The 22,871-nt window shown below is 41.6% G+C and overlaps 1 protein-coding gene across 1 annotated transcript in view; it reads left to right on the top strand.

Moving 5' to 3' along the window:
* PCSK2 (proprotein convertase subtilisin/kexin type 2) overlaps positions 1-22,871 on the top strand; it is a 108,869-nt gene that overhangs the window by 67,074 nt on the left and 18,924 nt on the right. The window contains exons 6-8 of the mRNA XM_075749722.1: positions 6,958-7,034; positions 14,216-14,304; positions 16,978-17,153. Of these exons, the coding sequence (XP_075605837.1) occupies positions 6,958-7,034; positions 14,216-14,304; positions 16,978-17,153 (342 nt within the window). The remainder of the gene's footprint in view (positions 1-6,957; positions 7,035-14,215; positions 14,305-16,977; positions 17,154-22,871) is intronic.

The raw sequence follows: 22,871 nt of genomic DNA, 5'->3' as shown, positions 1-22,871 counted from the left end.
AGTCCGAAGATTCAAAGCCTTAAATTTGCTACTTGCCCTGAGAATCTTTAACAGTAACTAGTTGCTTGATTTATTTTTATTTTATTAATTTAATTGTCTTAGCAATGTGCCTCTGTGTGAACGTTCAGTACCCCTTCAGTATGTTGCAGGTACAGCTTAAAGATTCTTGTGTACCCCCTCTGAAAATTAAGGAATGTTTGGCTGAGCAGAAATAGGTTTCATTTCTTTGTAGGTTAACTTGCTTTTCCCTTCAGAGCTCTGGCTCTAAGTAATTAGCAACTGGTGATGTGCTTCATGTTTCCTCCACATCAACCTGAAAATTGTGGAGCAGGCTAAGAATGCCAAGAGGTGAATTGTGAAGCAGCCTCTTTATTATAAGCACAAGTTCATTTGGCTGCTTACTTTTTAATAAAGTCTCATGCCTACCTCAATTTCTTATGCTTTTTCCTATATCAGGTGAAGATGCAGGGCAGAGGAAATGGAGAGTATTTCGATAAGCAAGTTTTATTTATAAAACTTTGTTAGGGAAAAAATAATGATTTCTCCACTTCTTAAAAAATCTGCCCAATCGAAATTTTCTCTGAGTCTCTGTGATGGCGGTTTGGGGTTTTTTGGTCCTGTTTGACTGCATACCTCTGAGCCAAGCGTTAGCAAACAGCTGCAGAGTTAAATGGCATTTAGCTGGATGCATTTGGACTTTCATTTGGTTTATTATAGTGGGAAACATTCAACAATCTTGGTCACTAAGAATGGAATTAATGATTTCATCTCTTTAAAGCTTGAAAAAGTTTGTGCTTAGATCTGCCTGTGTGATACATGATGTTGCTGTACTGCCCAGGTGCCTTATCCCCACGTGAAATAATTTGTTTAGCTGCAGCCTTTCTTTTTGAAGATGCTTGCATGCTGAAGAGCACCAGCCGGCAGTGTAACTCGTGTTGGTTTTCTGATGTTGTCTGCAGGGGAGATAGGAAAGAAATTAGCGGGGAAAAAGTGAAACAAGAGGTTGTGTGACACTGTAGTGCCAAGTGCATGTAGAGAAGATCGTCGGTTACTTGACAAAGGAAATCTGTCTAATCTAGGAAAAGAATTCAATGTTAGACCATCTCAGTGAAGCAATTTTTTTTTTGCATAACTGTTACTTTAAAATTAATTCTACCTTAATGAAGATAAATATAAATGTTAACAGGAGACCCCATGTCTTTTTCAGCTGCATGTTTTTGTTTGTTTTTAAACCTAAGCAGTGAAAAAGTTTCAGCTTTGCAAAATAAGAAGCTGCATCAGAGGTGAGACAGTGAACATGTCTTAGAAATTCTCTTAACTAGATTATTAGAATTGTTACCACTTGTTACCTCTAATATTTGTACTGTTAGAAATTAAGCAGTGCTCACGTTTTGTTTGTAGTCAGTTTGTATCCTCTTTTGGCTATAATTTCACTAGTTTTGACATAATCCCAGATGCTTCATGAGCATTAAGGAAACTGAAATAAAAGCTTTTTCAGTGGTAACTAGAAAACTAAATCACCACTGCAGTGTGCTCTGTACTTGCTCGTTCTGTGGCCAGGCAGGGCCTTTAATGAACACCTAAAACTGGACTACCAGAAGGAGTTATGGGCATCTTGAGTATTATTCAGGACCAGCACGGTTCTCTACTTCATTTGTTTCAAGTGATGCTCTGATGTATTATTCTGTGACTGTTTTGAAAAGGAGGATGGCAGAAGAGTGTGCTGCTGTCTTGTTCATTATTCAAGATCTGGCTGGTGGTGTCTGGCTGAGTATTTTTATTTTTATGATGGACCTGTAAGAACTGGGTAAAAGGCTTATGTTTCTGGAGGAAGATGATGATATTCACCAGCAGGAACTTCAGTCTTTAAGGTTAGTATTTTTGAACGTAGCCCATTAGTTTGCGGATGTATTCTCGGTGTTGACAAGGTCTTGAATGCAGCTCTGAATTTGCTGGATAGTAATACAGGACAGGTAAGTTAGTTCACGTAGAGACAGAGCTATTTAAGAAGTTTCTGGGTTTTTTTCATTTCTGGTTTAAAAAACCCCACAAACCAAAACAAAATAGAACAGTGCTTCCCATGGCAGAGAGGAGAGGGCTTGCTGTAGGACTACTGACTTAGCAACAGTGCCTCTCTTTTTCATTAATGACCTTTGAGCCTTTTAGCACCCCTCCTAGGCAAAATATCATGTTGCCTCCTTTTTTGCCTCCTGGAGAGCATATTCCATTTTCTTAAGCTTGTGTGTACAAAACTGAATTTCATTTTTCCACCACATGACGTTCTGTGTTATTTTAGTACAGTTTCTCTGAGATGTAGCATGTTGTAATTTGAGCCCAGGGGTTTGCTCACTCTTTAGATCAGTAAAGAAATCAAACAAGCAAAAGGTATCTTTCTGCCTCAGATCTCTAAGGATTTGCAGTTGCCTGAAGAGGGTAAGACCAGATGCCACCTGTGTTAAAAATGTTTCCCTTCTTTTAAAAGATACAAATCTCTGGGCTAAATTCACCAGTGCTTTAACATCATGGATAGAATCAGACTGTGACCAGCAGGACATGTGTCTTTAATTGTTTGTCTCCTGGACTAGCATGTGAGCATAGGCACATTTCTTGAGTTACAGCGAAAAAGAGAAGTATATGTGAATTACTCTTCAGAGGCTTGTAAAGCCATACCGAAATTTATGGGCTTGCTGCATTATTCAAGGTACATAATTTTATTACAGATCAGAGCAACACATGGGACAACCAATTTATTGTTATTGCCATATTTTACATAATGAATGTTATACACAGAAGATTTTACTGCATGTATTTTAAAAAGTACAGGGCAATTCTTTGGAAAATGCCAGTCAAAGCTTATTTTTAAGGAAAGCATACACAGGCAAAAGTAATCTATTTGTGTCATGGTATACAAGCCATTACTTAATAAATGATCGAAAGAATCTCATCATCTGACCCAGTACTCTTCTGTTAGCATCTTATTTGGGGTAGAGGCTAGAAAGTAAAAATAGAGATATGCCTTAAAATATAATACCATTCTTCTCTGTAATAGCATTTTTGTTATGTAATGGACATTATAAGTAATTGTGTATAGATGGTGACTGATAAACCTCAAGTTCAAATTGCTTTGCCACAATGAACTGGTTTTGATTGAACAGGAGGGATAGGATTCATCTTGTTCTAACACTGTATGCCTAATGACTAGTCTAAGGCTAGACCACAATCATGGTCAGTGCCTAAGGTTGGTGGCTTGAGTTGCTCCCTGGAGGAAAAAACCAGATATTAAAAAGCAAATATTAGATACTTCAAGTCTAAGAGAAGTAACTGCCAGTCAGAAAACTGACTAGGTTGGCATTAAAACTGGAAACTGAATCACCTGAATTGAAAAGCAGAATGTTTTCATTTCAGCGTGCTGTTGCACATCCTCATCTGTGCTGGTTTTGGTTGCCACCTCCCAGGTTCCTACCCTGATTAAATCTCCATGTTAGCAATACGTTCCCTCTTGCTGCCTGCGGGGGAGTCCAGCCTGTGGAGGAGAATGGTAGACCACAGATTTCAATATTCACTTCCCAAAATACAAGATGAAATATTTTAGCTATCCACCAAAGCAGTTCCCTTTTTGGTCCAGTGTTGAAACTGATTTGTCACTGGTGTATGCTTTAAAAAAAAAACAAACTAAAAAGGTTGAGGCATAGATACTTGGGCATTTGTTCTTTAAATTAGGAGCTTAAAGCAGTCCATTTGTACTTGTCGCTGCTGTTTCATTACCCGTTCAACTGCTTCCATAGTGTGGGCGGAATATTTCTCCATGAAGCTGAAACTCGCTGTCTTTTCTCAAAGACCCTAATGACGATAAATTGTGCAGTCAGCAGTTGTTTTCTTTCTAAGAATTCTTAATTTTGCACTTTGTGGATGGTTCCTGCTACATTAAATAATCTTTTTCCTTTGAGTGCAGTGATCCAAAATCAAGCAAACAAGAGCTACAGGATGTGGAAGAGTGCTGCACAAGTTGGTTTATAGCCTGCCTAAAGCAGCCTTTCCATAAGCTGACATTTGGTTACATGGGACATACAGCAGATCTGCAGTCTGCCATAGGGTGGCTGAATGATTCATGTTGCAACCTCTTTGCCTATCACTACTCTGGTCACGGGTGGTACATCTGCACAACTAGAAGGGCTTTTCCATCCATAGGTCTTTGCGTAAGGGAATTCTGGAGTCAAGAGCGGTGGATAACTGTCATGAGGTGCTTGCATGTCTGATGATGTTCTGGAAAATCGGCCTCACCAGACCCCTTAGAGCTTAGGGTCTGTGTAAGTAGGCCTGCATTTCTTGCAGATGGGAAAAAAACCACAGCTGACCTACGACTGAGTTTAAATTCTCATCTGTACAATATTTTTAGAGTGAAAACAGAAATTTTGACTGAATAAGAAGCTGGCAATATACTGAACTAACTGTGTTTACTACTGAGTTAGACCATACCTACCTGAAAGAAACGACCTGAAATCACTGGAACTAAGCTTAGTTATTTGCAGTCTGCATAGTTTCCAGCCCATGTCTAGTCCAGGGTAGTAGTGTAAGAAAGTTTCTTTAATTAGTGATTGAAATGCATTTCTTTCCAAAGGTTGCCAAGCTAAACTCTGTGACAGAGTAGGTTTTATCTGTTAATTAAATTACTCAGAGTCATCATTTCTATTTTGGCTTTACCATAGGATGTGGTTCTCCAGCTTGTCCTGCTAGGAGTAGATACTGCACTCGTTAATAAAGAGCAGGGCTGGATCTTCAGTAACAAGCTCATTTCTTTTTACTGCCACGTATTGGATGAAACCTGGTCCCTTGCACAAATCCTTGTCACAGCTCCTCTGGACGCTGCAGAATACAAACTTCCTCTCTTCTGTTAAGATGGGGTGTTTGTGCCAGATGGCTTTTTCCAGATACACTGGGTGAGGCCCAAAGTCGTCTAGCTCAGGATCCTGCCTCCAACAGCAGCCTGTAGTGGATGCCTGGTGGTTAGAGACTGTGTGGTATCTAGCTGATTATGGCCCCCCAGCTCCTAGCATTACTGTTTTATGGACTGTTGGAGAAGGAGGAAGCACGGGATCTAATACCTCTTCCAGATTTATCTTCCGTTAATTTGTCTAACCACTTTTTGATTTCATTAGGCTTTTAACCTCTGTATTGCTGAGGGGCAATGAATTTTGTAACTCATTACACGTTCTGTGGAAAAGTACTACTTGTTTTCTGCTGCTTCTAAATCGCCCCTCTGGTAAATTTCTGTGGATTCCCACTAGTTCCTGTATTATGAGAAGCTGTAAATAATAACTCCCTGTCTACCTTCTCAGTGCTATTCATGATTTATAGACCACTGTCAAATTCCCCTTCTTTCCCTGGCTGAAAAGTCATATTCTGTTTACTCTTAGCTCATACAAATCTAATGCCATTCAAAGTGCTGTATGAGCAGTTGTGGTAATTAAAAGAGGTAAATTAAACATCCACCTGGGCACAGAGACTTAGAAGCACTGAGAATTTGTGGCTATAGCTGAAATTATTGGAAGGCATCTTCAGGCTGAAAATCAGGGCCTTAGTTTAGGGATATGGAGAGATCGATAAGGATACTCACAGAGGGATTCAGCTATGCTTGAGCTGCAGAACAGCATCAAGCCGTGTGACAGGCACTCTGCAAATCTCTGCTCTGTTCAAATACTGCAAAATATTTATTGTCTGTGCTGAATATAAGCAACCAGGCTTTCTGAAATGATCACCCAAAAATATCACTGTACAGTAACTTGAAAGATACTTAGTTTTACCCTCTGAGGATCAAGGGCAGTGTTGTCCCTGTTTTATTCTGGCACAAGTTTTTGAGAGCTAGGGGTTTTGAATCCAAAACCCAAAGACTTTGGTGCTACCAATGGACTGTCTATTCCTGTACCCCAGGAACTGAGAATCTGCTGAAGGGGAATGTTTTTAGGAGCAAAGCTATTCATACACGAGTCTCAAATTATCTTCAATAGCATGCTCAGCCAGATCTTAAAAAGAATACAAGTACACATTAATTAAGAATTAACATAATTCTGTTCCTTGAGTATGGTGTTTATTAAAATACAAACTCTGTGAACATACACTTGAGAGGAAGCTTCTAAATATTTTTAAAAGCTTAATTTTCAGTCACCCTTTATTTATTTTTTCATTAAGAGAGAAGAAAGAAGATGGCACTTGACTTTCTGAAACTTTCCATTTGCTTCTCAGATATAGCATCAGAAAGTTGCTGAGTGTCCTTAACTCTGCTGACAGGGCAAAATCGGGAATGATTTAGATTTATGTGAAAAGCAGAGACATGGGATGACATTTTCAAAAGCGCCTGAAAGCCGCATTTGTGAAGCTATTCAGACAACTAAAGGACCGAGAAAATATGCAAAGGGATTTTCAGGCATATGTGCTGACCGTCAATGCAGTTTTCATATTTGAATTTTGAGAAATTTACATTCTTAGGCATTGAAATTATTTTAGAAATCTGACTGTTGTAGTACTGCAAATGAGTGTGTAAAAAATAATTCTGTGATGGAAGACCCAAGTGTCTGGTCACTTCCACCACTGTTTGGAAGACGGGGTTTGACCTTCGTCCTGCCACACCAAATAGCGCAACACCTAAATACTCTTGTACGTGTTGGTGAACAGTGCCTCAGTAGTAGCCTGAGCACTCACAACCACCTTACAATTAGCCACGTTATTTGGAGATACCAACGGTCCACAGGAGGCTTTGCACCCCAGAAAGCATCTTTCCCCCAGGCTTGCTGGTCTGGGAAATGTGTAGCACAAGAGAGACCTGTTTGTGTCCAGATGCATCTCGCAGAACAAAGAGGGCAAAGTTTACTAACGATTCTCAGCTCCCCCTCACTTTGTGTTCCACGTCGCCCTGCATATCTGTTTTTCTGCTGACTTACTGAACTTCTTTGTGTTTTGCAGAATGCCAAAGCCAGCTACGACTTCAGCAGTAACGATCCCTACCCCTACCCCCGCTATACAGATGACTGGTTTAACAGGTAACTGGGTTTTGATCAGCCCGCTCTTCACTTTGGTTTCCTTAAGAAATGATAAGTATTGGCTGATATTTATGGAATGTCTGTTTCCTGCTAAATTCTGTGGTTGCCAAAACAAGCTGCAGTCTCACGATGGCTTGAAAATTAGAGGTTACTTCTGACTTCATTTTTTTAGGCAGCCTCTAGATAATGCTAAACAACTATTTTATGGCTTATTAATGAAGTTGTTGCTTCAGAAGAATATATATGTAAATTGTCTGAATGGAGATAGCTGTGTACTGTTTTCTGTCAGCTATCCTAGGATGTTATGGTAACCCGAATCCATATATGCTCGATGCAGTTTTGACAGGTTTCCCTTTTACTGTGTTGGTGGCAGCTAATTTTAAAGGGAGTAAGCTGGAGACAGGAAAAGCTTTGGGAGGAAAAAAGTCTTTTCATCCAATTGTAGACTAAGGCGGCAGAAAAGGAGCACTGTGTAGAATGACCAGTTTAAAAACAAATCTTACATAAGTTCTGAATCATCTGTCTTTTCACCTTGACTTAAGTGTACATGGGTAGCATTTCAAGACTGATGCTGAGATATTTCTAGCTGCTGGAGGAATTAAAGTTCATGTACACTGACTGAGAACCTGTTCTATTGTGTTTGTAAACCTGGAATCAACAGTGTAGCTGTGCTTGTTGTGATTATTTCTAACACATCATGATTGCCCAAGACCCACTCTTCAGTATGTTCTGAACTTGGCCAGTTTCCAGCAGGTGAAGGTCTGGTCCTCAAGGTATGGTATAAATAAGAATGACCCAAAAGGAAAGGCTTCAGATTTTAGGAAATGTGACCCTTTTTTGTTTCCTGTCGTGGTTTTACCCCAGCCGGCAGCTGAGTACCACGCAGCCGTTCGTTCACTCCCCCCCATCGGGATGGGAAAGAGAATCAGAAGAGTTAAAGTGAGAAAACTCGTGGGTTGAGATAAAGACAGTTTAATAGGTAAAGCAAAAGCCGCGCGCACAAGCAAAGCAAAGCCAGGAATTCATTCACCACTTCCCATGGGCAGGCAGGTGTTCAGCCATCCCCAGGAAAGCAGGGCTCTGTCACGCGTAACGGTTACTTGGGAAGACAAACGCCATTGCTCCGAACGCCGCCGCCCCCCCTCTCTCTTCCCCCAAGCTCCTTATAAACTGAGCATGACGTCATATAGTATGGAATACCCCTTTGGTCAGTTTGGGTCACCTGTCCTGTCTGTGTCTCCTCCCAACTTCTTGTCCACCCCCAGCCATCCTGCTGGCAGGGCAGTGCAAGAAGCAGAAAAGGCCTTGGCCCCGTGTAAACACTGCTCAACAATAAGTCCATAGAACAAAAACATCTCTATATTATCAATGCTGTCTCCACCACAAATCCAAAACGTATCCCCACACTAGCTACTATGAAGAAAAATCAATCCTCTCAGCTGAAACCAGGACATTTCCCAAAACTCATTTTTGGTTAGAATGAAACAGAAATGTGTGTCGACATTTTTTAAAAAACCCTCTGTGCCCTGGATTCTGCATCTGTCCCATGAAAAAGCCCTTTCAGTCAGGCCAACTGCAAGATGTAATGTAGTCAAGAGTGCAGAGTCCAAGGCACACCCGTAAGGTGTGTTTATTACCTGGTGATCTCAGCATCCAGCATCTCTGGCTCTGCGACATACTCCCCAGGGTCTGTAAATTTGTAAAAATTGTTTCAGGATATTTTCAATGAAATTTCCAGAAGTCTTCTAGATGTAAATATAATTGATGTTGCCAGCATTTACATAGCAGCAGCACTGAGAATTTGAAAAATTGTAAAGGTTTCAGGGCTCAGTCGTAGTGCTTATCAGGAAATGCTTCAGGCCTATTTGATGTGATTTTTATCTCTAACTTAGTGTGGGTGTATGGATGGCCTCCGAGGCGTGTATGGGGATTTTGTTTTTATTTCTGAAGAAATCAATTTTAGTTCTGTCAGAATGGGACAACAAAGATGGGGAGCAGCTGTGCTTCCACCTCAGATGCAGGCTTCCTGGAATGGATCAAACAGATTTCAGAGCTGTGATGTCCTTTGTAGTCCTGCCATTTTTCAGCCAAAGCAAGATGCCAATGAGATTTCTCCTTCATTTCAGGAAAGGACATCTGACACTTCTAAACTAGTATGAATCCAATTAGTGAATGGAAAGTCGGAGAAGGACTAGGGCTCTAATTTGTGAAGGTCTGCTGCCTTTCTCACTTTATTTATGCAAAGGATCTTTGTAGGAGAAAGATACCACTTAGCTCTGGAGCAGCACAGAGGAAAATTAAATTTAGTTTTAGTGGGTAATGGTAGCTTGTGCCATTTTCAGTGTAGAACTTCATAAAACTAAGTGTGTTCTGCCAAGCCCCATTAACACTGATTGTGCTGCTCTCAAGTATTTTATAGTGGGGCACCGTTTGCAGTCCTCATGTGTTCTGCAAGGTGGCCCTGGAGGCAGAGTTACCTCCTAAAGTCTCTTAAAACAGGCCTCAATCATTCTGGATGTGGCAAGAGTTATGGTCTCTGGCCCCAGGTGCCTCTGGCTGACTTGAAGTGCCCAAGTGAAGAATCAAGGGTGAGCAGCATGGTCATCCGTGACCTGATCTGTAATTATTGAGGACAACATGATGCAGGTTTTCAGAGAACTGCGACGCTTTCTTCTATTTCTTTTCTTGAGGGTACGGGGAGCTCAAGTCAGCAAGTCAGGAGGAGAAAAGCAATGCAGAAATTGCCTTGCTGATTTCCTTCATTATTCTTTCCAGAAAAAAAAAAGATACCTAGAAAGCATAGCATTCTTTGTCATGAACCTTGAGGTTTCTTTGGTGAGACAGGGAATTTTCTGCCTTGCAAGGTAAATCACAGGAGCAACACATTCACTAAAGTGTCTCTTTCCTGCCTGCACAGTTCAAGAAGGCTTTAAGATGCAAGATTTCATGTTTTCCCCGGGCTAAGATGCAAACCAGCACACCATATCCAGCTGTTCAGGAGTAGTTATGACTATGTTTTTCTCTGCATATTTCTTGGCTATGCTATTAATCAAGCTCACGTGCTCATACATAAGCTATTGTCATAACTTCTGACTCCTGAATTATGATTACTGGCAGGTTACAACTGTCTGCCTTTGACAGTCTGTCTATCCGTATTTGTAGCCACACAGGTGCGTCTGGATGGAGAGTAGTTACACAGAAAAGCCATTCAGAGAAACCTGCAATAAAGGCTCCATTTTGCTCAGTTTGCAGTCAGTGATGTATCTCCCATTGAATTTTATGCATGCAGGAGGATCAGACTCAAAATAGGATAGCGTAATATCCCTTCTTCCATAAAGAATACATTTCTATGCAAGCAATTCAAGTGATTTGTGGAACAAGAAGCAGAGGACTGTTTTTTAAAGAGATGAACCAAGGGGCTTTTGTGAGCTGCCAGCTGCATGTGCAAAGTGTCGTTAGATTTTAAGAAAAAGAGGGAGGTTTTTGCATGGAGTATTTCATTAATCACAGCTGCTCTGCTTGTAAGCACTGATTCCCCTTCCACTTTGTGCTTTTTAAGGCTGCTGGAAGCACTTTGGCCTTTCCATCTAACAGCCACTGGCCTATGAAATGAAGCAAGGTGGGTTTTGGAAGAGGACGGTGTGGTGCCTTGGGCTGGAAATGGCAGTCGGGCAGTTCGACTGCCGTTGCAGGGAGAGGCACGTAGGTGACTGGGTAGCCGAGGGATTTATTCTCGTGCTTACTGTTCTGACTGCTTGACTGTGTTCAGACCCACAGCTTGGGGACACACGGGGGACACTGGGTGCAACTTGGGGCAGGGCTGTGTTTGAGCCTGAGGAACAGTGAAGAATCCTGAACCAAGCCCTGTTCCCAAAAGCAGAGGCAGCCCTACAGCACTCAAAGTAGTTTTTAGGAACCATTTTGGGAACTGCCTGTGATTTTTTAATACTCACTCCTACTAAACCACATTCAGTACCTTGGCATGTACCATGTTGTGCAGTGCAGAGGTATCCACAGGACTCAGAGATAGCTTGGCCTTTCAGTACAGCCCTCTCATTTCTTGTTGTGAGTATGCAGAAGGCATGACTTGGGGCTCCCCATCTCAGAGCACTGAGTTTACAAATTTCTGCCATGATATAAATAACCAATAATTATTTCCACTCCTTTATATTCTGTATATTCTCTCACCCAGATAAGAGTTAGCTGGGCAAAAATTATTCACTGTCTTGGAAACCCATATTCTTCAGAGGTAAAAATGTTCTTTACTTACTATGGATCCAAACAACATACTGTTGAGTCAAGGAAAGAACTCCCCTTGGCTTCCAGACAGTGCTCATTAACAGGGTAAAAACACTTGCTCCCTCCTCCTCCTCATTTTTCAATCAATGCAATGGAAGCAACATAATAATTGAGAATTTCAATAAACAGATTTAGCAGCTCTTTCTTCCTGCAGTGTTATGACACAAGTGTCAAGGAGCAGCCACAGCACTACTGCTGGTTCTTGGAGTGTTTGGATGCAGGCAAAGTGGCAAGTTCCCCGGAGTAAGGGAACACTTTCCCTTGTGCAAACACTCAGAAGTTGGCAATGTGATGTGAGTAAAAAAGGGATGGCATTTGCCCCACAGAAATGTCCCTCTGAGCTTTGCATATTTAATTGCTGCCCAGCACAAGCAACTAAAGTGGTCAAGAGAAGGCAGCAAGATAGTCCCAGCTGTTGTGACTGCGGCTCTGCATTGCCCTCCTCTGCAGAGCTGAAGTTAGGAAGGATGGATCCTGTCCTCTGCTGTCTGCAGAAGCATTTCAAAGCAGATGAAACCTCAATGAAAATCTGTGCCACCTCTGCTCTTATAAAATATGTCACCAGAAGGGCAAGCGCAATAGCATTGGCAGTGGGTTTTAGAAATAGAAATGGTTCTCAAAGACAAAGCAGAATGAAATTTTCATAGCTAGTACAGATACGTTGTTTAAACCAGCTGAAGGCAAAACTGACTTTCAATTGAATCACTGTCTCCCATCTTAGTTTTTCACGAATGTTCACGTGAAATGTTTGCATTTATATGATGTTTATGGAAAACTTGCCCTGCCTGCTAATATATAGTTTACCCTTGAAGTAACTTTTTCATAGGTGAAAATATTCTTAATTGTTTTCTATCCCCTTGTTTTAAACATTGAAATAGTAGTGAAGAGGTGAATGTTGGAGAGGAAAGCTGTGATTTGTGTCCATGACATGGGTCACTTCATAGGAACCACAATGGATTTATCAATGATACATGAACAGCAAATAGGGCTAAATTGGAAAAGTCTGCTATTTGCCATTAATAATTCAACCAAATGCATTTGCACTAACTCACATGCAATTTTTCTCCAGTCAGCAGCATGGTATCTAAACACTGAGCTGCTGGAACAGGTCTGCTTACAGTCTGCATCGTGTGGGCTGGCACGCTGGGGAGGTGAGGTGAGCAAGAGGACCTTCTGATAAAATCTTTTCACCAGGAAGGTCCTAATACAGTTTTTCCCTCTGTGAGAGAAAGAGCTTATCTGGCAGTGTCACCGATTTTTTTGTGCCCCAGCATCAGTCAAGACAATTTTTTAACAAAGCCATTTTTTTTCTGCTTTGTGGCTTGTAGCTAGTCCACAGATGACTAGATAATGAATGCATAGCAACAGTATATTTTTTTCAGTTCCTTGAACAAGGGCATGAGGGAAAACCTGCTTGATTTTTGAAAGATTTTTTTTTGCAGCTGAATAAGAAATCTGTATCGCTCTCCTCTCTGCCCCCTTTCTAAAAGGAACTTGCATGAGATCTTCACCCTTTCATGATTGAGACACTGTGTATGTTTGAGGCCAGTCATTTTCTTTTGTGGAGCTGCCTTTAAAAATATATGCTTCCAAGTACAGCAGGGAAGAAGAATGCTTTGCTTCTCACCCCTTTATTAATATTACACTCACCTTTGCCAGAGGTGCTTAAAGGAAGAGAGAGGGGAAAAACAAAAAGATGATTAAAACAAAACAAGTCTACTGCCTCCCGGGATGGTTCATCTGGGATTCTAGATAGGTTTTATAACACAGCACTGCTAATTGCATGACTCTTTAGCATGCTATAGGAGTGATGCCAGTTTTAATGCACAGAGTGGATCGATAGGAGCAATAGGATGGATTCATATTGATGCAACATCTTAAACTTAAAAACATGACAATGGCACAGGTTTCACTAGTTTCTCTGCTGCTGTGCTGTTTTTTTAAAACTAGATTATATTGTCTGTATCTATCTTCTCTGTGGTTTAATTTCTGTGATGAATTAGGAGAAAGGAAAATGTAATCTGCCTTCCTGCAAGCCTGCCTGGGAGCCACTGCCAGTTAAAGGGTCCCTGTTAAGAGCTGTAAAGCACTTCAGAGATGCCAAGTGTTCTTGAAATGCCACGTGTCAGCCCGAACCTGGACCTCTGTGTCAGAGCAGAGACATTTCCCATTTGAGTGGAAAGCAGTAGCTTCATGAGCTGACAGCTGGAGCACCTTGTCAGCTCTCCTGGGAACTGGCACCGGAGGAGAGGGATGCACGTGCCTTGGGTCTGGCCAGCTTTCGGCCTGGCCAGCCAGGCCACATCTCTGCTGCTGAGGAGTGCAGTGACCCTTATGGCTCCCTTCCGCTACTCCAGCTTGATACTGCACCTACCTTTTTCCATAGCATTTTTTTGTAGGCAGAGGTACATGTTTGAATAGCAAAAAGGCAATCAGACTTTGTTCTGTGGGGTTCAAAATAAGGGGTATCACACTGTAAAGTCACAAACACGAAGGAAATCGTATTGATCATATTTTTACGCTGTTCTGTCAAGGGACTGTTTCTACTGACTAATAGTTGGTAACAAGGCAGAACCTGTTTGACAGAGTTTAAAAGAAAAGGTCTGAAAAACTTTACAACTAAATGAAGGGTAAGTATGCATGTTAACCTCAGAGCAAGCATCGCTCATACTGCAGAGAGGAGATTGATTATCTCCTGCTTCAGGAAGGAATGAGCTCATCCGAGTATCAAAGTACAGCACTCAACAGTTTGCCATGGAACAGTTTTCCTCTGAAGCGCTGGGAGCTGACTGTGGGGCAAAAACTAGATCGCGATGATCCAGCTCCATTCGGCACATGCGTTAGCTGGGGTTCACGTGGTGTCTCTGTCTTCCCTTTTGCAGCCATGGGACAAGGTGTGCGGGAGAGGTGTCTGCTGCTGCCAACAACAACATCTGCGGCGTGGGAGTTGCGTACAACTCTAAGGTGGCAGGTATGGTAGCAATTCAAGGTGTAAATGGTTGTTACGCTGCCGTGCCTCAAGCAGAACTTCTGCAGAGACAGGGAGCATTGCCCAGGACAGGACTGCAGGCTGGCACTGGGCCATGTGTTTATTACTTTTCACAGTAGCTGGGGAGAGGAATTTCTCCATGGCTTTGCCTTTTCAATTGAGAGCCTTATATAGCCTCTTTAATAACGCTGCAAAGGAACAGCTCTGCTCCTTCCTATGCCAACTCCTGTTTGTATACTGATTTTCAGTGCTTCTTCCCTGTGTAGTTGCAGAATCATTTGTGACAAATCTCATTTTGCAGGAGGTAAAATATAAATTCCTGTGCATTTAGAAATTATTTGAAAAGGCAAATCCGATGCTGCTCTTATGCTTTAGATTCTCAAAGGGCAGGACCTGCAGTGCTGTAAATCTCTGCAGTCATTAGTTTCCTCTATTTTAACAAGCGATGCAGTGATAGGAGCAGATACACAGAATGAAATTGGTGGTGCCCACCACCCAGCATTCACACCTCAGGTGTACTGGGTGTTTTTACTTCCAACTAGCTCTTGTCTGCACTGATAGACTGAATACAGTGATCAGAGTGAGTTAGGCTCTTGGACAGCATGTGTCAGTTTAATCTGAAGAAATCCAGTTTTCCCACTCTTAAAACTGTTCCATGATGAGGACCGAGGCACAGCAAGCGTAGATGCTTATGAGTTTCACTTTCATTCCCTAATCCACACCAAAACACCAGTGTGGGTACACCCATGGCTTCCTGGGAATGGTTCACAGTGCGTGTGCATGGGCAGCTCTGCTCTGCTTGGCCAGTCCCTGCTTCATTGTGGTACCAGAAGGATCTGGAGAAGGCTACATTGCACCTGTCACCTACATGATCAGAAGCTGAATCTCCACAGTACAAGGGCACCAAGCAATGTTTGCTAAGTTGTTACCCTAAGAAATATCACTGAGAGTTACTAAGTGGCCAGGCAGGACTGCTTCTTGTCCACTTTCTTCAATAATGCTAACGTCCCCTTCAGGGATGGGACATTTCACAAAATTTACGTTCTGGCAATAGCTTCTTTTAGAGGAATGTGAATTGAGGCACAGGATTTTGGCTGGACCTCATCTGTATTATTAGTATAACTCTACAACTTCAAGCTGGTTGCTTAAAAATCAAGAGGTGAAGGCCATTTCTGATGACCAGCAGCCTACAAATAGCCTTCCATACTTGTCCACTTTGTAGCAAAATCCCCACGGATTTTTGGAAAAGCCAGCCTCTCCTGCCTGAGGACAGCGTGCGCCTGTAGCACCACCGTGTGGTCAGTGGGAACTCGGAAGCTCATGAGAGCTGAGAGTCTGCTGCTGACATAATTCAAGGTCCACGTTTGCAAGTGGAGCTGGAAATTTGTAGCCAAGGTTCTGGGGCATCATGTGTTTTGCTTCCTGTGCCACTTTCTTTTGCCCTAAAATCAAACCAGATGGCTTGGTTTCTACTGTTTTTCTTCCACCTCCCTGGGGTCAATAATTAATTCTGTGGTTTGAGTGCAGATCTGCATTTTACAAGCACATGAAGGGATTTCTCACTCATTGAGTGTGACATCATAATTTCTGAATTAGCAGATCAGGAATATCCAGCTTTGGTCTGGTTTCTACTTGAAGTTTATACCACATTGTCCAGTCTTACATTTGGCACATGGCTTTTGTACTGAATATAGTAAAAGCACTGGCTTCTAAATCAGGGTCCTCACTGCCATTCACGCTGTTTGGCTTTGTGGTATTGATTTCTGTCCCATCTGTATCCTAAAACTGTTGGGGAAAGCTGAACTTCAACTCAAGGCTACGAATGAGAGTTGGAATGTGTCCCTGGATCCCCAGGTCTCATCCAAAGGCCACTGAGAGGTTGGCTCTTGGTGAAACTGTCCTATGTGTGGGGCGTGACAGATGTGAGGGCTTGCACTGCTGTCTTGTCACACTCTCTGGCTTGCCTAGGGCCAGCGCTGTGAGGTTTTATGCAGTTGGCATGCCCTAGGATGGTATTGTTTAACCTGATTTCTACGTCAGTATGTGTAAAAGGAAGCAGGTTTTAGTTTGCTTTTTTTGTTCAAATACCGGCCATATTTTGCTATCGCATCTGCATGTTGACACAATGATATTTTCCAGGAAATCGTTGTCATGTGTTTCCCCTCTCTGATTAAATTCTGGAAAAGAACCAAAATAAATAGAAAAATTACTTGAAAAACTAATGAAGTGTCAACACATCACTGAGTTAAAAATTAGAGATGGAGGGGCCTTAGTCCTTTTCCCTAGTCATTAGAAAATACTATTTTAATACTATTAATATTATTTAAATGCTAGGAAATGCTGAGATTGCTGAATATTACTGTTTTGAGAGTGTTTTCAAATAGTAAATGGAAAGTACTATGTAATTAGAAAGCTAACAATAAAGTGCTTTCACTTTCTGGGCCATGCTGCTTTGCTGTGGCTGGCTGTTTAAGTGCCGCCATCCTGCTGGGTAAGCATACCCTGGTGAAATGTGAAAGGCGAGTGCGGAATTACTGAGCTAGTGAAACTGCCAGTGAATTAAAATATCTGTAACTGGGGGGCTTCTCCAGGTGCTGAGATTTCATCTTGTGCTGGGTAATGCATAATTCATGTTTATGTTGATTAAATCTACAGGTATTCGAATGCTCGACCAGCCATTTATGACAGACATTATTGAGGCTTCCTCTATCAGTCATATGCCTCAAGTCATAGATATATACAGCGCCAGCTGGGGACCAACTGATAATGGAAAGACAGTGGATGGACCTAGAGAGCTAACGCTGCAAGCAATGGCAGATGGTGTGAATAAGGTAACAGTCTTATTAAATAACCTGGGTTACTGGGACAGAATGATATGTACACACTCACGCTGAAATCAATGATTTGGGAATATGTGGTCCTCCCTTAGATGTTGCAGATCACAATGCAATTGTGTAAACTATCCCAACTTTCAGTGCATTCCAAGGTCCCTTGATGTTCCCTCTGCAATATTGAGGCATTGCTTTTATTGCATAGTCTCAGGATACTGTGCTCTCCTGCATGGAACTATGTTTATCTCTAGTCAGCGTACATATGCTTTTCATGTGCCATCGCAGTCAAAATGGAAGAGCCTGATCCTGTCAATATTACCTGGGTAGAAGCATGCCAGCCACACTACTGACATCACATTGTCTGGTTTGATGTGCTACTAATTTAATTGTTGTTTGGATTTGTAGAGTCTTTCTGGTCACTCGTATATGGTCATGATTACAGCTGTGAACCACACCTGTTCAGATGTCTGTGGAGTAATATTATTTCCCAGTAGCAGGAGCATCCTTGTTTATTCCCACCTTTCCACCTCCTCCTAGGAACAGTCTGTGGTCTTTGTAAAGACAGTCAACATCATTCTGCAATCTGTTAAACCTGTACTCTATTAGAAGGTTGGGTAAAATGTGTGCCACAACTCAAAAAGAAAACAAATCAGTCCAAAACAAACAAACAAACCTTGCACGGCTCTATCTCCATCTCTTTAGTGTCATCCAGCCAGGACAACCACAGCTGCTCCTGGTGCTGTAGGGAATGAGCCTCCTCCCCGTGGTTAATCATAGATGGTTTTCCATGATGAAAAGATCTGAAATTCCCCAGAACATCTGGGGTGGTTTTGTGTGGAAGCTCTGCAATTACTCATTTTTCCATCCAAATTATTTCTTCCTTTTACTTGTGCCAGTTTCTCCCACTCTTCATCACCACCTCACTGTGAGCAGCACATTCAGTTTACCATGTTTTGTGACATGATAATTAAATCTACTGCTGTGGTAGGTAGGGAAGCGTCTAAAGCTTTTGCAAATCCTCAGTCTCAAATGTTTTTCCTGTAACAGATGGATTATAGTCATCTTCATGCTCTTGCCTGTAAAATTGGCAATGTACTGCAATAACGCAGGAAGACTTGTCAAAAATTTCTCCTCAGTCTGCTCAATTTTGTAGTATAAACTTTACAAACCTCTGATGAGCTCAAAGTCCCTCTGAAGTCATCCTACACAAGCTGTGTTTCTTCTCATGTCTTCCTTTCATTGCTCTAGTGTTTCCATAAAGATCCCCTTAAACAGTTGAAGAGATTAAATTCTTGGGGAGAATCTTACGTATGTGACGCAGTTGATTTATTTTTAGCAACACCTTGATGTCTTATAGTTAGTGGATACTTCATTTTCCTTCCACTAATGTTGGTTGGAGCAGACATAAACTCTGAATATAGAAGAATTCCCATATAATTTTTGCCTTATTCTCCTTCCATGCAGAACTTGTCTAAAAGTAAAAAGAAAAGGCAGTAATAACCCTGGCAGGGGAATGCAAACTAAACTAAATAGAGGTATTTTACCCTCTCAAGAGAAGCAGATTTTAAAGTGTAGTCATGGTTTTTTTGCAGTTTGGTATTTAAAAGATCTTTCACTTAACTTGCTATCGTATCGCTATATGCTTTCATTTGTGGAGTTATGCTGGAATTAACCTTCTCTTTGAATGTTAAGTATAGGAGAAAGGATTTTTCTCTTCTGGTTATTGTTCCATACTTTGGAGTGTTGGGCATATTACTTTTTTAATACCTTCTCCTCAGAAGTGTTTATAATTCTCTTTAAGAAATCATTTGCAATATTAAGATCAGAAGGGGCCCTGAGATCTCTCGGGTTGAATGCTTGTGAAGGAGAGAGAGTGGTGACAGTGAGCTGCGCTCTGGGAAGGATTGCTCTTGGATCTTATCGGAAAGCAAAAAATTAACAGGAGAGCCTGCGTTAGGAAACCAGTTCTGTCAAACAGCCATTGCAGAATTAGAGCAGAAGGGATGATATTGGATTCTACCTAAGATTGTTGTCCAGGGACAATTACACTTAATTTTATAGTGGCGGTATCCCAGCTATCTCCTGGCAATACGTGCACAAAAGAAGAGACAGCTCCACCCCATATAACTCCCTTTGCGTTTTGATCATAGCTATATCTACCCTTATTTTGCTCATTACGTTTTCTGTCATAGAAGGGAGGTTGGGGTATAGTTTGTTCTGATCTCCTTTTGTGGAAAGCCAGATTTTTTAAAGATAATTCAAGATGTCAGTGGTTGCTGGGGGCTCTCCATGGTGCTTTGAAAATCCAACTACAGACTATCCTGCCTGTAAAGGAAGACTAACCAGCCTTTGATATAATTCCCTTTTACCTAGTTTAGTTCTATAATATATGCACAAAATTCTCTATTGACTGTACAAATGTAAATCTAATTTATGATAATTTTTCAGAATAAAACCCCCTTTTCTTAAAGAGAAAAGTATCTTCTATAAACCAAGAGACAAATCAATGTAGGAATTCTTTTCTCAGTCTAAGGCTGATTCTCACCAGTGATGGTTTATGAATTAGTGATGAAGCTGAAATATTGGCAGGGAGGAAGCAACATGCTGAGAATAAAAATGTGTTATTAAACTAAAAACAATACTTCCAAATGCTCCAGAAGGAAATGTAAGATCTCTTGCACAAAACAAGATTAATATCCTTGCTTCTAATGCAATAAACTAAAAATAAATAAGTGGGAGTGATACGAAATTCTTACGGGGAATATGCAGTTAACTGAGTTGACAGGCACGGTGTTGCCAGTGTACTTGGGAATCTGGCTGCAGGAGAAACTCACTGACAAGAGTTTCATCCTTCCCTCAAACTCCATTCCACTTTTGAAGTCCTCCTTCCAGAGATGCTGGGGTGCTGGGGGTAACTAGTCACCTGATAACAATAAGATGATGCTAACTGCAGAAGCTGTGAGGCTTCTTGTTTCTATGTCTGTTTTTATGGCTTGAAGCTGTGCAGCCATAACCAGGTGTGCTAAGCCCATCTTCTTCCCTTTCCTTTTCCATTTCCCATTCCTGGTATTTGTTAAGCCAATTCTTACCTTTTGTCTTAATCGTGCCTTCACTTTGGTGGGCTCTTTGTTGGTAAGGTAAAGAGCATAAACAAAGGCAGCACGAAAATGGGGTAATTAAGGACAGCAAAATCTGTCCATCACATTGGCAACTCCTTTATGGGCTCTTTTACTGTTTTTCTAAGGCTGAGAACAAAGGGGATAGTGCGTGTGTGAAGTTGGTGTCAGTGTATAACATGTAATCAGAACGTATTGGGAAGGGGACTCAAGCTGCTTTTTGATAGTAAGTCACGATCTCATTCATTGTTAGTGCAATCTGCTCTTCACTGTGTTATCTCATGACTTTTGTTCAGGGCAATAGTCAGCAGCGTGACTGGGTCACTGAATAGTGGTAGTGGCACTGCAAAGATGAATGAGCTCACACCTGAAATAGCAGGCCCTTGCTTGAGAATAGGGGTTGCAAGAGTTTCATGTGCGCAAACATCCACAAGCAGCTTGGCAATTACCAGCACTGTGTCTGTTTGACACAGACGAACGATCTTACATAATGCAAATACCAGCTGCTAGAAAACACATATTTGGGATGTAATTGGAAAGGACTTAATACAACTTCTAGTTTTTAAAGACTAGGTTGAAACTTGTGAGTATCCGGTACCTGCCTAATGAGGAGGTCTTGCACTCACCCTTGGCTGTGTGGCACCTGATGCTGGCTTCCAGCTGTAACAGGAGTCTGTGCTAGACTGCGCCCAAGTCAGATATCCATTAGGGTAGTCCACAACAGGCTAAGAGACAAATGCTGTTCTGTCTGGTGGAAGAGACATTCAGAGAATGCACTCTGTTGCACTCTCTCTCTCTCTCTCTTTAAACACACTTGCCAGGAGCAAAAAAAAAGGATATCTTTAATGAGATTTTATTATCTGGCCTCTAGACTCTGTCTGAGCCATGTCTATGATCAGCAGCAGGTTATGGGATCTAGGGAGAAAAGGTATATGTTACTTTACTGCCTCAGTAAATCACCAGTCTAACAATGTTCCAGGCTGCCCTGAGATATCTTAGTCCTGCACCAAGATATGCTCAGTTTCGAAGCTCCTAATCACTCTGTGTCACATATTAGCAGATACATTTCTTTGATGAGCTATGGAGGGATTTTACTGCAGGTGCAGAAATACAGACTGAAATTCAGAGCAGAGCAAGAAACCAGGATGATGGACTTAGGAACAAACAGCCCAGCAATGTTGAGCACAGTAGCTGATTGAGAGGTACCTTCCTTTGAGAGAAAGGGGGAGTGAGATGGTAGTAGCAATTTATATGTAGTATGGCTGGACAAAGCAATGCTGTGTGATTTACATATCCCTTGTCTCACCTGTGCTTTACTTTGTGGGTACTTTGGGAGCTAGAGAGCTTGGAGGGGGAGGTACGGATGGTAGATGGGATTCCTGTGACAGCACAACTCTCTTAAATACAGATTTTTTTTGTTCTCTGGTACCTTGCATCCAGAACTGTATCAGCAATCATCTTTAACAGGAAAAGCTTAACTAGCTCAAGAACTAATTCCACCCATGTCTTACCGTACATCCTGTCTTTAATGCAATATTGAGGAAACATTTCTTATTTGCCGTTTCATGAGTCCAGTTCTTTCCAGCATCAGCTATTGGAATTTAAGGCAGTAAAAAGAAGTAATCAAGCTAAGCTGGTCTCTATCTATTGCATTTTTATGATGTAGGCTTTTATATTAGTAGGTTGTGAGGAGTTGCTCATGGACTGAATTAATTTCTTGAGACTTCGCCAGCTCAGCCAGAATATATAAAGCATGATGGATTTGTGCATGTCCTGGTGTAAACGTTATTGATTCCATAATACGGTTCTACCTAAGAAAATGCTGCACAAGTACAGCAGAAATTGCCAGGGGAGCAGTATTAAAAATTTATCGTCTCATCATGACTCTGTAACTGGGCTCACCAATGGAAGAAGAAAGGATAGTGTTAAAAATGAAAGGAGATATTTCTCATTTGCCTCTCTCCAAGGCCACAGACATTGTGTTATTGTTCTCTGAATTTGCTGAAGATAGCACGTTAATAAAGTATATGCAGTTAGATACCTCCAACATCATTTTATTTGCTCAACAGCCAAGTGAGGGTAGGGAAATGAGTCTATGATCTGGCAACCATCTGATTACTCCATTTCTGAGGAAGCATTACAAGCTTCTTTATAACTCGGGAGCCCTTTACTGTCGTATTGCTATTGTATCTGGAATATGCATTATAATTCCATGCCTTGTATATTTATGTCAGATAAAATCAAACCTTATTAAAACCCCACATGAATATGTTATATCTGCTTGAAATTTTGAAGTCACCCCATACATCTGACAGGATATTTTCAGGCTTTTGTAAAAAAAATATGACCAGCTTTTCTGACCTGGTAATGGGATACACAACCTTTGACTGAGTACATGACCCAGGTTTGGAGACCAGTCTGTGACTGTTTGCTTTCCTGCCGCAGCTCAGGGAACGGACGTGTGCCTCTGAATTCAGGATGGGGGGCAAATCTCAAGTACCACTGATTTCTGTTGTGATACTGGCCTCCTCAGGGATGCCTTGGTCAACTGAGGACCTTGGCTGTTGTAGGGTTTGTGCTTTGCGTGGGCCTGTGACAGAGT

Source organism: Balearica regulorum, chromosome 3 (genome assembly GCF_011004875.1).
Source record: "Balearica regulorum gibbericeps isolate bBalReg1 chromosome 3, bBalReg1.pri, whole genome shotgun sequence".
NCBI classification, from domain to species: domain Eukaryota; kingdom Metazoa; phylum Chordata; class Aves; order Gruiformes; family Gruidae; genus Balearica; species Balearica regulorum.
The sequence above is the reverse complement of the archived record's forward strand: the minus strand, read 5'-3'. Positions and strand labels throughout refer to the sequence as shown.